Source organism: Globicephala melas, chromosome 12 (genome assembly GCF_963455315.2).
Source record: "Globicephala melas chromosome 12, mGloMel1.2, whole genome shotgun sequence".
Classification (NCBI taxonomy): domain Eukaryota; kingdom Metazoa; phylum Chordata; class Mammalia; order Artiodactyla; family Delphinidae; genus Globicephala; species Globicephala melas.
In genome coordinates, this window is record NC_083325.1 from 70,783,518 (window position 1) to 70,798,792 (window position 15,275).

At 57.9% G+C, this 15,275-nt stretch overlaps 1 protein-coding gene across 5 annotated transcripts in view; it reads left to right on the top strand.

Annotated features, from left to right (window-relative positions):
* Positions 1–15,275, top strand: part of DNMT3A (DNA methyltransferase 3 alpha) — a 106,517-nt gene that overhangs the window by 26,046 nt on the left and 65,196 nt on the right. For 3 of the 5 annotated variants that reach the window (XM_060309777.1, XM_060309776.1, XM_070046888.1), the window contains exons 2-3: positions 1,634–1,881; positions 14,685–14,789. In XM_060309777.1, the coding sequence (XP_060165760.1) occupies positions 1,816–1,881; positions 14,685–14,789 (171 nt within the window). In that variant the 5' untranslated portion in view covers positions 1,634–1,815. Of the gene's footprint in view, positions 1–20; positions 126–1,407; positions 1,427–1,633; positions 1,882–14,684; positions 14,790–15,275 lie in introns of those variants that run through there. The other 2 variants (XM_060309775.1, XM_060309778.1) reach the window with 2 other exon arrangements.

Sequence of the window (15,275 nt, forward strand, 5' to 3'; positions counted from 1 at the left end):
GATGGGCTCTCGGGGTTGTTTCTGTGGGGTGGTGTAAGCTGGGGGACGGAGCTTCATAGAGACGCCCTCAGAGCCCTAGAGTCAGAGATCTGGATTCAAGCCTCTGCCCTGATACTGAAGCACGGGTAAGCCTTAGCCTTTTGCAGCCTTAGATTCAATAGTAGACGGTACTAATACTTGTAGCTGCCCAAAGAGGAAGACCCGTCCCGGGCTTTGCACCGCATGGGACACACGGATTTGCTCTCCCTCCTGAACCCACAGAGCAGACGTTCCTCGGCCCAGCACTGCGCCCAGCCTGGACCAGCGCTACACCTGCGGCTTCCTTAGGGCTCACCTGGTGGGGGGGTGGGGGGTGGGAGCACCTTCAGCCTGTCCAGGCTCTAACTTATGGGGCCCCTCGTGTCCGGGCCCTAAGGAGGCTCCTCCCAGCGCCAGCTTCCCCCTCCACACCCCCCCACCTCCCAGCCCAGCGCCCATCCCTGGGGAGGGGCTGCACCCGTGGGAGACCCAAGCCTGCGCCTTCTCCGGTTCCTGGTTTTCCAGGGAGCTCTGGCTGGAGGGGGATGGGAGAAGCAGCCCTGGAGTTGGGGGGGTGGGGAGCGGGGGAAGCAGAACCGGGAACTGGAAGTGGAAGGGTGTGGGTGGGCCCGGATCCAGCCTGCCTCCCACTTTCCTCCTCCTGTCAGGCCCCTCCCCGTGCTGGCTGGCCCTCGGAGGCAGGGGCTGGGCCCAGGCTCCTCCTGGGGGGCGAAGAGCCGGAGATCTCTCTGCGGCTCCTCCGAACCAAGGGGGTGAAGCCGCGACCCCCCCCCCCGCCCCCGCCCCAGCTGAGGCCTGTGGCCCAGCCTTTGTTAGTTCACTGGCGAGAGGCCCGCACCTGAAGCAGGGAGGCCGAAAAGCCCCTAAAATTCAGCCATGTGCGTTCGCAGGGCCCCCTGGAGCCCACAGTCCCCCAAGGCAGGTGGGGCTGGTTCGCGGGGTGCCGGGGGAGCGGCCTGGCATCCTCCCTCGCTCCGTGCGGCTGCCGCCTCGCCCCCCGCCCCACCCCGGGGCGTCCCCTGGACAGCCCTGCAAACCCAGGCCTTCAGCCTGGCCGCAGTCCGGGTTCACCCTCAGCCTTCTCCGGGCCCAGGCGCCGGCCCTAAAGTGAGGTGACATTCATCTCACTACATCCTGTGACTGCGGCTCACTTCCTCCACGTGGTGGGGGCGGGGTGGGGGTAGGGGCGCGGGGAGGACAGATCAGAAGGAAAATGTAGCCGGCTGGGGACCTCTGGGATTTCCCGGGGGGGCGGGGGGGGAGGCTGCGGGAAGCTTTCAAAGGAAAGAACAGCCGTGAATGAAGAGACGGGAGGGGGCGGGAGGCGGCTGGAAGTCCCACAAGTGGCGCCCACTGTGCCTCGGCAACTGTCGCGCGTTGGAGGCAGGTGCGGCCCTCCTGCCGATTCGGCCTCGGTGCCCGCATCGCTGGGTGCCCGCATCGCTGGGTGCCGGGTCGGCCTGCGCCTGGGAAAAGGACTCAGGCCAGCGGGGCCCCGGGGCCGAGGGTCTGGCCCTGGGAGCCGGTGGCTGTCAGCTGGGGCCTGGGGTGGAGGTGGCTTGCCCTGCTGACCCCTCTTCTCTTCCCCCCACAGGTGGAGCCACGGGAAGCCCAGCCCCACAGACAGCCTGAGGCCGCGTTTCACCCTCGGCGCCGGGATCTATGTTTAAGTTTTAACTCTTGCTTACCAAGACCACGATAATTCCTTCCCCAGAGGCCAGCAGCCCCCCAGCCCCGCGCAGCCCCAGCCTGCCTCCCACCGCCCAGCTGCCCGCGATGCCCGCCAGCGGCCCCGGGGACGCCAGCGGCCCCGCTCCGGAGCGGGGGGAGGAGGAGCGCAAGGTGAGCAGCCGGCTCTGCTGGGGGTGCTGGGCGCTGGACCGCGCCGCTCCGTCCTCACACGGGCCTGTAGGGAAGATCTATCTCCCTGTTTTGGTGATGAGCAAACTGAGGCTTGGAGAGGTTAAATCCTGGTGGTCAGGCTCCGGGACCCAGTCTTCAACCCCCGTGGTGTGTGAGCAGAGCTTCAGACCCCAGGCGTGTGCGATTGTTAGGGCTGGCCTTGCAGGGTCCTCACATCTGGCTTCCTTTCTGGATCGGCCTCTTACTAGCTGTGTGTCCTCAGGTGAGTCACTTTACCTGGGTTAGCTGCCTCTGTTTCCCCAGGGGGATTAGTAGCTTTGGGGAGGCCAAAGACAAGTTCAGGGGGCTCTGTAGATGGGAGGCCTCGTGAGGGCTCCCCCGGCGGCACAGACAGCGAGGCTCACCGCGGTGCATGGCGCGCTGTGTGCTGTGTGCTGTGTGCTCAGGGTGGCACCAGTCACAGTGGAGATGGTGATTTCCCTCCCCTGCCCCATCCCTGGCGCTGAGCAAGTGTCACTTCTGGCCATGGAGCTAGTGACCTCCTTGTTTTTGGAGCCCCATGAGGGGTGACCTCTTCACCCTTCTGCTCAAGTCCAGAATGGGCCTAAATCAGTTAGAGGAGATGCCAGCAGACTGGTAGGTGTCCCTGCCGGCTTTCGACAGGCAACCTCGGGACCTCACCAAGCCGTGTCCACCTGTAGGCAAAGCCATTCGAATCCCCAGCACGTGGACTCTTTTTCCCTTCTGTGGAACGGTAGACCCTGCCGCCACCCTTCCAGGGAAGCTGCACCAGCCAACGGCCTTCCCGGGGCGTCCCGTCTGCCATGCCCTGGTCCCCGCAGTTCCCTCTGCCTGTTCTCCTCTCCCTGAGCGGCAGTGAGGGGTGGTGATACTTGGTGGTATCTGAGAGCTTCTGGGGCACAGTTTGTCCTCCTGGAACCAGGGTGGACACCTGACACCAGGTGTGGGACCACTGAGCGCTCTGAGGGGGTCAGCTCTGGTGATCCGCCATCAGCGGCAGTTCTGAGACCTGCTCCCTGCCCACCCTCCCGCCGCGCGTGCTCAGCTCCTTCTGGGCTTGCTCATTCTTAGAGCCAGTTTCTGCCTTCTGGGTGGTTTCCATCCATTTGGTCCTTGAGGACAGCCCTTGAAACAAGTGGGGCAAGGACAGATGGCCCTGGTTTGGAGATGAGGAAGCTGAGCCCAGCTTATCAGTGGGGGGTCCAGATGAGAGCCTGCTCTCCTGTATCGGAGTCTTTTTCACTGCCCCACCTGCATGGTTACGGACACACACACACACACACACAGGCACGCACGTGCGCGGATGCGTGCACGAAGCCCAGACGCCTGTCTTTCCAGCCCAGGATCCTGCAGAGTGCCACGGGACTGGGGACCGTGTATACCCCCAAGCTGGGAGGAAAGTGCGTGCTGCAGCCCACTGGGTGGGGCTCCTAGGGCTTACAGGTCAGTCCCTTTCTTTCCGATCCCGCGGACGCAGGCGGCAGCAGACCCAGACTCTGCCGCCATAGAGTCAGGGCCACCCGCACCCACCTGTGCTCTTGAGTGGCAGCTGTGGCCATGGATAATTCCCTTCCCTCCTTGGGCCTGGCTTTGCTCCTCCGTTAGATTAGGTGACCCTGACCCCTCCCCCGGTCCGATGTCCCGACTGGTGCTGACACAGGTCTGTGTCCATGCACTTGCAGTTGGTGGTCAGCTGCCCCCCGCCCCCCAGTTGGAGGAGGAGGGGCAGCCGAGCCACATTTCTCCTGTTACTGGACAGGGCTTCCCTGGGCCGCAGAGCCCCCGGCCCCTCCCATGGAGAGCCGCAGACAGGCTCTCCATCATGACAGTTCAGGACAGGGAAAAAGCACTGGACAGAGAGTCCCGAGTCCCGGGCCCCAGGCCTGAAGATGTCACTTATTGGAGATGTGGCTTCAGGCCCTCTGGGCTTGCGTTTGCTCAGCTGTAAAATGGGGATAGTAACTCTAGCTGTGCCTGTTTTATGGGGTGGTTGTGGAAGTCAGATGAGGTCACGGGCATGGAGCGAGTGCCCTGCAAACAGCAAAGTCTGGTCCAATTATGAGGGATTACGATGGCTATTATTATCCACCCATAGTAACTGTTCTGGCTCAAGAGGCAACAAACACACACCCAGGCCCGGAGCTGGTGCTGATAGAGGGAGCTGACAGATGGGGGCTGGGGTGTGGGGGGCGCTCTCCCCGGTGTGCGTGCTGGCTCACCTGGTACACCTCCCTGGCACCGCTGGGCTGGTTCCCCTGCAGCCCCCAGGAGGGCAGGCAGAGACGCTGACAGCCGCCCACGGCAGCCCGTGAAAGCCAGGCCTGGGGCAGGGGTGCCGTGTGGCTGCAGAGTGGAAGATGGGTTTGGGCCACAGCCCAAGGAGTCTGGCAGAGTTTCCAGGGGCACCTGGCACAAAGGAACTGTTTGGTGAGCCAGAGGGCAGGGGTGTGGCTGCCCACTGGCCCCTTCACCACCTGGCCCCATGTGCCCTTCCCGCCTGCCCCTCCCCCCCCCACCGGCCACGCCTCCCTGTACCTTTCCCTCCAGTACTTCCTGGAGCTGCCAGGCCTTTGTTTATGCTGCTTCCTCTGACTGATGTGCCCTTTCCCTAATTTTCTCTCCTCTCTGATCAAAGCCCTGGCTTCAGTCTGTCTTGAATTACAGAGAGAACCCTTGGTTCTCAAAATGTGATCCCTAAATCAGCGGTACCAGCGGCACCTGGAAGGCTTAGCAATGCAAAAGCTCGGGCCCCACCCTAGACCTGCTGAATCAGAAACTCTGGGGAGGGGACCTAGCAATCCTTGTTTTTACCAGCCCTCTAGGGGATTTGAGAAGTACTGGTGTGGATAATATCCAGCCCCCGCAGCTGCCCCAGGAGGGCAGGACCCCAGCCACCGTCGTCTGGGTGGATCTTCAGGGCCTGACTAGCACACAGTAGGTGCTCAGGAAGTATCTTGTGGGTAGGATGGAGAGGAAATGAGAGTGGATAAGACCCCTTCACAGGAGGACAATCCCAGCGCCCTGATCAAACAGGCAGGGTGCAGAGCTGTGCGAGGTAGGCTGAGGCGGCCGCGCCTGTGCTCGGCAGTGCAGAGGCCTGTGTATGTGGTGTCCTCGTGGCACCTGCCCAGCAGCCTCCCCAGCCCTACTGTCCATGTGTTGGGCAGGGACGGGGCAGCTTGGGGAGCCTGGGAGGAGGCAGGCTCGGTGTGGGGGCGGGGCGAGGAGGGATGCTGAGCCCTGGGACTCTGGCCACAGAAAAAGGAGGGGGAGCTGGCCTTATGAGAGATGGGAAGGGAGGTGAGCATCAGGAAGTCCAGGAGCCTTGGTTCTGGCTCAGAGGGGATCATGGAGATATGGTGCCAGGCCCTGTGTAGAGGGGAGAGAGGGGGGCAGAGGGAGCAGGACGGGGGACCAAGAGCATTCCAAGCCCGGGGCTGGAAGGGCCTCCTCAGATCCCCAAATGTGAATCAGTGCCTGGCCAGGAGTCCAAGCCCCGGGCTGGGCCCCTGATCTTGCTGTTCCCCTCTTTCCTCGGGCCTTAGAAACATAACAGATGCATTGAGTGCTGACTGTCTGCCAGGTGCTCTTTTAAGCTCTGTACTCGCATTATCTTATTTCATTCTTACAACTGCTCCATAAGGTAGGCTCTGTTATTTTCATCACTCTATCTTATTAAAGACTAAACTGATGCTCAGAGAGGTTAGGTCACTTGTCTAAGGTCACACAGCTAGTAAGTAGTGGTGCTGGGATTCGAACCCAGGCTCCTGTGCCTTTCAGGCTGCCTCCTATGTGAAGGGGGATGGAATGGAGGGTGCCTCCCAGCTGTGATGTTCCATAGTCCTGTCCAAGTTTCTTCTGAAAGTCGGGATGGTCAGAGAATGCTTTTCTCTGCATAGCAGTGCTCTTGCCCTGGGGTCGCTGTTGGGAGCACTTCATGTCCAGCAGGAGCTTACGTACACAGGCTAGCATGTGTGACTGGCTGTACGTGTGCATGCACATACACACACACACCAGGTACATACTCTTACGTGTGGAAGACACTGCTGTGGACACGTTGCTTGTTTCCCTTCCTCCTTCCTCCTTCCCTCCTTTCCTCCTTTTCAGACTTAGGTACCTTTCCAGGTACCTGGCACATAGTAGGGCTCCACGAGTTTGTTGGGTGAACTGAATATACCTTGCTGGAGGACCTAGTAAAGGGAAGGGGATAGGAAGATACAAGGATGGGTAAGCCATGCCTGCCCTCTGGAGGAAGGAGGCCGCTCCTGGACGGCTCGCCCTGAGCTCACCCTCTCCTACTGGGTAGGAGAAGCGCCTGTTGGGGGGTACGTATTTGTGCTGGGGGAGCACAGCAAGTGTGCCCGTGTGTGTGTGTGTGTGTGTGTGTGCATGCCTGTGTGTATACGTATGCACGTATGGCCAGTGCTGTGGCCAGGGCTCCTCCCTTCTCACCTAGGTCCAACCCAGAGGCCTGGCGTACTGATTTCCCTCGGGCGCCGACCACTTCCTGCACTCCAGTTCTGAAGTTCAAGGGCATCCTTGGGTGGGGTTCCCCCGGCTCCACGCTCAGCTGTTCTTGCTGGCCCACAGATCCGGTGCCCGCCCCGGGCATGCCCTGCCCTTAGAGCACTCAGATGCCCACACACGGTCACTCGGCCTGCTCTTTGCTTTATAATCGTCACTATAGGGGTCGTTGAGGGAGCGTCCCTCTTACACATTTAAACAGTTCCAGTAAAGGCAGCTTTGCCCTTACCTCTTCGGGAACACAGCTAATAATAATAATGGCGTGTCCGTTTTTAGCTCAGTGGAGTCGATTAGATGCTTGCGCATGGAGAGCAGGCAAGTGATGTAAACAGCGCCCACCCCAGAGCTGACTGGGACCTCCATTTTAGGGTTCGGGTTCTCTAAAATTCTCTAAGTTAACCGCTATTACATGTCAAGTTTAACTCTGCAGTCAGTACAGTCTTAAGTGGGGGTCAGTTGGACTCTGGAGATAGGCCTGTGTGTGAACGTGGACTCAGCTAGGTGACTGCTGAGCAGCGACATGAGGGATTTCCGTGAGGTGGTGTGTGTGAGCGGGCAACACAGGGGCACGGATTGAGGGTTGTAATTTATTTTGGATCGTTAACCAGCTGTCTATTTACCTACCTACGTACCTTCCTCCCCATCTACCTATCTCTCTGTCTACCAACCTATCTGCACATGTGTGGTGACGATCCACTGCAGCCCGAGGACTGAGAGGCATGGGAGAAGAGTGGGGACAATGCAGACGAGGGTGTGAATGGTGTGGGTTTAAAGTCCCCTGAGAGCCCACGGCCTATGGCCCCCTCTCCCTTTACCCACTGAACAGAAGCAAAACTGAGGCAAGTTGCAGGATGACCTAACTCCTTTTTTTTTTTTTTTTTTTTTGGCTGCGTTGGGTCTTCGTTGCTACGTGCGGGCTTTCTCTAGTTGCAGCGAGGGGGGGGCTACCCTTCATTGTGGTGCGCAGGCTTCTCATTGCGGTGGCTTCTCTTGTTGCAGAGCACGGGCTCTAGGCACCTGGGCTTCAGTAGTTGCAGCACGTGGGCTCATTAGTTGCGGCACGCAGACCCTAAAGCACGTGGGCTTCGGTAGTTGTGGCTCGCGGGCTCTAGAGCGCAGGCTCAGTAGTTGTGGCGCACAGGCTTTGTTGCTTCGCAGCATGTGGGATCTTCCCGGACCAGGGCTCGAACTCGTGTCCCCTGCATTGGCAGGTGGATTCTTAACTGCTGTGCCACCAGGGAAGTCCCAGGATGACCTAACTGCTGATGGCAGGGGCTGTGCTACCTTCAGAGGCTCGCATGCGGGGCCACGGCCGGGCCCAAGGTCCCTCAGGTCTGGGCTGGGGTTGGAGCCCATCCCGGCCAAGAAGCAGGCCCCACAGGGCCTGGGCGGGGAAGCTGAGCTCAGCTCTGCAAAGGGAAGAGGGCCGGCGGGGAGCTGAGCAAGAGTGGGTGTCCCAGGATGACTGAGAAATGGGAAGATATCCTTCCTTTCTGGCACCTGGACTGGGCACAGGGCCTGGTCATGTCCTGCAGCTGCCTCTGCGGAGAGCCACAGGGCTATTAGGGCTGTTACTTGCAATCACCCCACTTAGCATGTGCACGGTGTGGAAGGGCGTCCAAAGGAGTTTCCTTTGCCGGGCAATTAACTCACCCAATCCTCACAGTAGCTGGAGGATCCCCACTTTACAGATAGGGAGTTGAGGCTTAGAGAGGTTGAGAAACTTGGTAACAGTCACGTGGCTACGAAGTAGATTTTTCTGGATTCTTTCCGTCCACCAAGGGAGGGTGGCCAGTGGGGTGGGAAGGAGATGGTGGGCTGTGCAGAGCCCGGGTGGGCTGCTGAAGGAGCGAGGGCAAGGGGGCTTGGGGTGGCTGCTAGCAGAGCGGCCGCGCTCCATCCCAGCCCTCAGCACAGCACAGGCACTTGTGTGTTTATGTGTTGTCTCTCCCTCTGAACTGAGTTCCCTGTTTGCTTATCTTTATATCTGGTACATAGCTGGTGCTCAGTAAATGTTTTTGAGCACATCCATGGGCCTGGCCTTATGGTGGCCCTAGGACCACAGGGGTGGGCACGGCTGGGCTGCAGTGGGCTGGGTATGTGCTGGGGGGAGTCTCCGTTCCGGAAGGCGGTGAGGCCCCAGCAAGGTGCACGGGGTGCGGAGGGCCTGGGGAAAGCCCACAGTGCGCAGGTGCCTGGGAGCTGTGCGGGTGTCGGAGGGGCCATCAGGACACGGACGCTGCCTTCTGGGAGCATGGCCTTTTGGGAGTCATGGAAGACCTTCCTCGATAATTATAATATGAAGCCCACTGAGCAGTCAGTGAATATCTGTTGAATATTGTTGAGTAGTTGAAACAAAGGACTGATGAGCTTTGGGAGGTGACCGAGAGCAGAAAAGCCGGGGGGCTTGGGAGGGCTGTGTGGAAGTGGGAGCACCTACAGCAATTCCCGGTGCCCCTGCCCTCCCCGCCCGTCCTCCTGCAGCTCACCCTGCGGCCCGGCCTGGGCCTGCCATGCGTGTGCGTGTGCATGTGTGCGCGCGTGTGTGCGGGGTGCTCTGCGGAGTCGTGGGCCTGGTACTCAGGCACCCAGAACGGGGCTCTGCCTGCCAGAGAAGCCAATTCGTCTCGCTGAATTCCACGACCACAGACAGGCCCTGGGAGGCCAGCCAGCCAGCTGGCAAAGGCTGTACGTGCTTCTTGTCCCAGGGGGCCCGGGCAAGTGGCCGGCTAGATCCGGCAAGTTCATCCCCTTGACTCAAACACCAACTTGAGACATCTGCTCAGCGGATGCTGGGTCAGTAGCATCCGGTGTACGCTCTGAAGGGAGCACGTATGTCTGGCTGGCCGGCTGGCTCTGGGTGAGGGCCTCGTGGGATGTGTCTCTCTTAGCGGGAGGGGTCCCCGTCTAGGCATGAGGCCCCTGAGACAACTGCGTGTGGATGTATGCGTGTGAATGCCAGAGCATACCTTTACCTTGGCTTGCCTGGCTGCTCCTCGTCGTGCATATGTGCACGTGTCAGGGGCACACGGCATCGTAGGGTATGGTGGCATGTTGCTGTGGAAAGACCCGAGGGCTGGGGATCAAAAGATTTAAATTTTGGTTCTAAAGGCCTCCCTTGCTGGCTCTCTGATCTCTGAAAGTTAGGTAACCACTCTGAGCTTCATATTTCCCGCCTGCGTAATGGAAAAAAATAAAACCAGCTCTACTTTCTGTAAAGCATAAGAGTAAATTGAAATCACGTACGTGAAAATGCTTTGTTAATTACCATGTACTGTACCAATGTGAGATTATTGTCATCGTGGCCCAGCTCCTCAGAATGCGAAGTTGTGTGTGGCCTAAAATAATCCACCCAGTGAGCTGTGTTAAAATGTAGGTCAAATCATAGCCTCAGAAGTTGAGAGAGGCTGATGGTAACCACCTAATCTAACAGGCCACCAAATGCAGAGGGGCTTTGAAAACTGTAAAGCGTTACATAAATTGAAGTGACATGATTATGTTTAAGACTAGAAAATACGTTTTAGTCATCCTGTTTCCTGACTTTGAGTCATAAAGGTGAGAACGGCTCTGGATCCTCCTGCTTGGCTGTATTCGTGCACGTTTGTGGATTCGTACACGTGCCTCTCTCTGTGTGTATGGACTTGTTTATTGAACATCTACTATGTGACAGTCACTCATCAAGTATTTTGAGTGCCTGCCCTGTGCCAGGTGCATCGCTCTAGGCACTGGGGACGAAGCCAAGGTGAATAAGACAGAGTTCCTTTCCTCGAGGGGCTTCTGGCTTGGTCATGATGATAGCTGGCAGTTGCAGTGCTGGATAGTGGGTGCTATGGGAGAGGAAGGACCCATAGACTCAGTCTAGGTGGGGTATGGGAAGGAGGGGCCCAGGGGAAGGGAATCTAGGAAGTGAGGTTGGAAAAGTGAGGCAGAAGCAAGGGTCTGTGCCAATGTCCCAGGGAGGGAGCAGCCCACATTTGCACCTGGCGTGGTCGGTTTACGATGGGTGGGAAGTGCCGGCCAGATCCTAGGGCCTTTCTTCACCGGGGCCAAGGAGCTTGGCTTGATCCTGCAGGGCCCTGGGAGCCCCCTCAGCAAGGGCTTAAGCTCTGTGGAGTGACGTAATCAGCTTTGCATTTTGGAAGGATCGCGGAGCCCCAGTGTTCCTGAGTATCTCACTGCGGCGGTACCAGCCAGATGTGGGGGTTTGTCTGTACACTGAGTGATGGCTGCATATGCTGGGCAGTGAGCTGGGGTTTGCATGGGGGTGGGGAGGGACGGGGAGGAGGCAGGGATGCACGTTTGTGAACAGTTCTGGTCGGGACCTGGGAGCGGAGGAAGTTAGCGATTCTTGAGTGACTCTCATGCGTCAGCTTTCCATATATTACCTCAATTAATTGTTATACCATTGCTATGAAGTAGATATTATTATCCCCATTTTGTAGGTGAGGAACGCTAGACTAGAGAGGTTAAATAGCTCGAAGGGACTAGGGAGTAAATAGCAGAGCAAAAAGTCCAGCCTGCCCCCTCCCCGCCCCAAAGCCCACCTCACTAGAATTTCTGCCCATTCCTGCCTCCTCCCACTGGAAGGACTGACTAATTCAGCCCCTTCACTTGACAGATGAGGAAACCAACCTGGGCTCAAGGCTGTTCCTGCTGAATTTGTTACTGTTTTCCAGCTGCTCCAAGTCACTGTGGATCAGACTCTTCCCTTTCAGAGTATTAGTGACGCCTCCCGACTCAGTGCTACTGGCAGATTTGATAAGCATATTTTACATTCCTTTGCTCAGCCCATCAGCAAAGATATTGAATGAAACAGGCCCCACGACAGATGCGAGAATGAACCGCTTGATACGCCTCCTTGAGGGGCACGCCCCGAGCCATCTGCTCACCCTTCTCAGTGTATTACCCCTCTCACTTGTGGGTGTGAATGCAGGCAGACCCAGAGCTGAAGGTATCGCCACCTCCCTTTGCCCCGCGATGTCGCTGTATCCCGGAAGAATGACGCGTTGACCGAAAACGGCACGCTTTTCACAAAGCCGTGCTTCGGGGCTAGATGGAAAGGGTATGGGCCAGAGTCGCTCAGACCTCGGTGTGACTCCCCACCTGGACTCTCGTGGAGACTCGTTTTCCGAAGCACACCCCAGGGGTCCCGGAGGGCAGAGTGTTGGACTGGGCATCAGGTGCCGTTCCCCGCTTGGGCCCCGAGGGATAGGCTCAGGACATGGCCCTGGGGGCTCCCCGTTCTCAATACACCAGGACCTGGACAGATGGTCTGGCGTCAAGGTCTTCCACCTCTTCCTCTTGGGGGTGTTGCATTGAATTAAGTTCAACAGGGAAGGATGTGCTGAGCATCTCCTGTGTGTCAGGCAGAGCACGCGTGTGGAGGTGAGGAATGACAGCAAGTCTCCAGATGGCACAGGGGTTGCCTATCAGGGGCCCCCAAAGGCTTTCTCCATATGCTAATGGAAGCTGGGGCTTGGCGCTCCTGAAACAGCAGGTGTCTTTGTTTTTAGTCAGCGCAGGCAGCCTGGTAATTGTGGTTCCTTAGTGCTGATCTGAGGCTCTGATTGGCTTTCCCGTGTCTGATAAGTTCAGAGCAAAAGTTAGAAAATCAGATGAATCTCTTCTGTAAGAGATGCAGTGTGCTAAAGAAATAGTTCAGAGCCCAGAATTTCTGGGTGGTAGGAGTCTTTTCAGACCCCGTGGCCACCCAGACTGATCCTGACCCACCTCGGCACCCCCTCTCGGCTGCTACCTGTGCATTCCAGGCCCATGGGCCCGGCCACGAGCAGTGGTCAGAGGCTTGGCTAGGTGTGGCCTAGTGCTCTGCAGGCAAGTACAGGGGCTGGGTGGGCCTCCTGCTGCCGGAGAATATGTAAGCTCTCTCATCGAGGGGCATGTGGAGGACCCACTAAGTGCTGAGTCTGTTCTAGGCTCTGGGCATTCAGCAGTGAACAAAACAGGCAAGGGTACGAACCACTTAGTCATCTGTCTTCTTAAAAACCCGAGAAGCAGGCAGAATGGACACCTTCCTACTCCCATTTTATGGATGAGGAAACTGAGTTTCAGAGAGAACAGTCCTGGAACTAGCACATGGCCAAGCCGGGCTCATACCCATTTTGCTTTGCGTTAAGCCCCATGCCTTTCCACGACCTTGCGTGGCCTCCAGATGTGTTGTAAATGCCGAGTTACCTGGTCGGCACGATCAAGACGGCGCCCTTTTAGCCGTGGTGTAACCTGACCAAAAGCACCACCTCAGCTGAAGTTCACTATACTTGGGTAGATTCAGTTGGAACTTTCACCAACGTTAAGCTGCATTGGTAATATTTTCTCTCTGTGTGATCCAAGTGATTGTTTCTTAAATGGGGGTGTCTGTAGGGTCTCAGAAGACAGCCCAGCACCAGCAGGCCTGGCTTACCATGGGGCATGTGGCCCTGGGCCCCCCTCCAGTCCAGGCCCACAGAGCTGTCATGGAGGCCTCCCTGCCACTTGGCTGTCCCCCACCTCGGCCTTTCTGCCCTCACAGTTTCTCTGCCATGTTTTCCTGAAAAGAGCCTCTCAAGGGTCTCTGGTCCTGGGGCAGCCTTTCTCTCACCACCCTGGACCCTCACCTCCTGTCCACAGCCGGCACTAGGCTCCCTGTCCTTGTCTTCTTTTCCAGACCTTTCTCGGCTGGGTTCCTTAAACTGTCTCTCCAGCCCCTCTCCGGCCCCTTGGTCCTCATTGCCGTGTCATTCTGCACAGCTTCCCTCTGAGGCTGACCATTTCCACCTCTAACCAAATCTCTCTGCGCTCGACTTCTTTGCATCTGTCGACTTTGCCTCTTGGGTTGGCAACTCCCTTTTTTCTTGTACCCACAATACACCGGCGTCCCCTTTCTGCTCCTCTGAACACTCTCTCCACCTCCTGCAACTTGACTGGAGTCTCCCCTCAGTGCTAAGGCCTGGGGCCTCTGTCAACTTCCACCCATATGTCCTCGGAGGGCTCCCGGACTCTCAGCTGCAATGCTAAATCTCCCTCCTAAATCTCCTTCCTGGGCAGGTCTGTCCCAGATGTGCCTTGAATGGATGGATGGACAGAGCGGGCCAGTGCCACTCTTCCCATCGGTCTCATGTCTGTGACGGGTCGCAGTAGGTTTCCATCTGCATGTCCCACCATCACCTGAAAATTAATGTGGCAAACCACAAGCTATTTTGAAATCACAAAAAATGAAAGTTGAGTGGGACATTGAGGGCCACCTCGATTCAATCCCCTGGGAATCCGTGCACCTCCCCTTTTCTGTGGCACCAGCATGGCTCTGGGCTGGCGCCCTCCCCTGGGAGGACTGTGAAGATGTCTGTGGCTGCTGACGTCATGCAGGGCACGAATGGCAGGCAGCCTGAGGGGCCTCTGCTGGGTCAGGGTCCCTTTCTCTCTCCTTCCCCAGCACAGTTTTTGCTCATGATTAGTCATGCTGGAGCCGGCTGAGTCAGAAGCAACTTGTGGGTGGTTTGTGGCCAGGCTGGAGCAGTGAGGCAGGAGGACTTTCTAGGTTTATGTGTCTGCCCCACGAGACAAGCATTGCAGGGCTCGGCCCTGGCATGTGCCAGGTGAAGGGTGGTAACAAAACCGAACTCTGGTCCAAAATTCAGCGAAGGACGGGCATCACGATGAACCAAGACACGGTCCCTGAGATGCTCCCGCGGGGTAACAGGCACATGCAGTGCCTACGCGATGTGGCAGCTGCTTCAGGGCAGGTGTATGTACAGGGGCTGTGATGCCCTCCATGGTCTGTGGTACGCCTCCTTCCAAGGGTTGCGTGTACTTCCAGTAGACATCGCTACATGTCATGCTTCTCTTCCTGTGATTTTATTCTCTTCAATAAAGGTGATTCATTAAATACGGCATTAATCATTTTTGTACTTGTTTTAGATTTTTTTCATATAAATAAACTCATATCCAGAAACAAATTCTTTGTCAGAGCATGTGTTATGATTCTGTGGTTCAGAGAACGTGTCCACCCAAGGGAGAGCTGCGTTCTGCTGGGGCAGCGGGGCGGCTCTGAAGTCCCCTGAGGGTAAAGTTGACTCGGCCCTCAGGGGTGGCCCAGCTCTGCCAGTCAGAAAGCGGGTGAAGACCATCCCTGCCAGGGGGACCAGCGTGGCACAACCCTGGAAGTGTGGCTGCCCTGCGGGTGGGACACTGGGGAGGGCTCTGGGGTCCAGCCCTGGCTTTACAGGCTGTGTCTGTGCCCACAGGAGGGAGAGGAGCAGGAGGAGGCTCGTGGCAAGGAGGAGCGGCAGGAGCCCAGCACAACTGCCCGGAAGGTGGGGCGGCCCGGGAGGAAGCGCAAGCACCCTCCGGTGAGTGAGGTGGCGTACCCCCAGCCCAGGTGCGCGCGCAGGCGCACACACGCATACGCACACACGCTAACAGCACGCACGCGCATGCGCGCACATGCACACAACGCTAACATGCACGCGCACATACGCACGCACGCGCACATGCACACTGTAAATGCCAGTGATGTGTCCCGCAGGGATCTGGGCACGCCAAGACTGGGGCATGGAGTGTACCCCTCCAGCTGTAGAGCCCAATTCCATTCCCCATTCACGGGATCCCCAAAACCACCCCCAAACTTTCCTATTTTCTGCATCGAACTGGAGGCCCCTAGAGGCCAGGGGACTTGCGCTGTGGGTCTTGTGGGACTTGAATCAGGCCCCTGACTCTCAGCTTCTTTCTGGAAGGGCAGCAAGAGAGTGGGACTTGTTTTTCCCTAGCCTGCCTGCATGGGCCCCTCCCTCCCCATCCAGACACCCACCTTGGGCCTCAGCCCCACCTGGAGAACT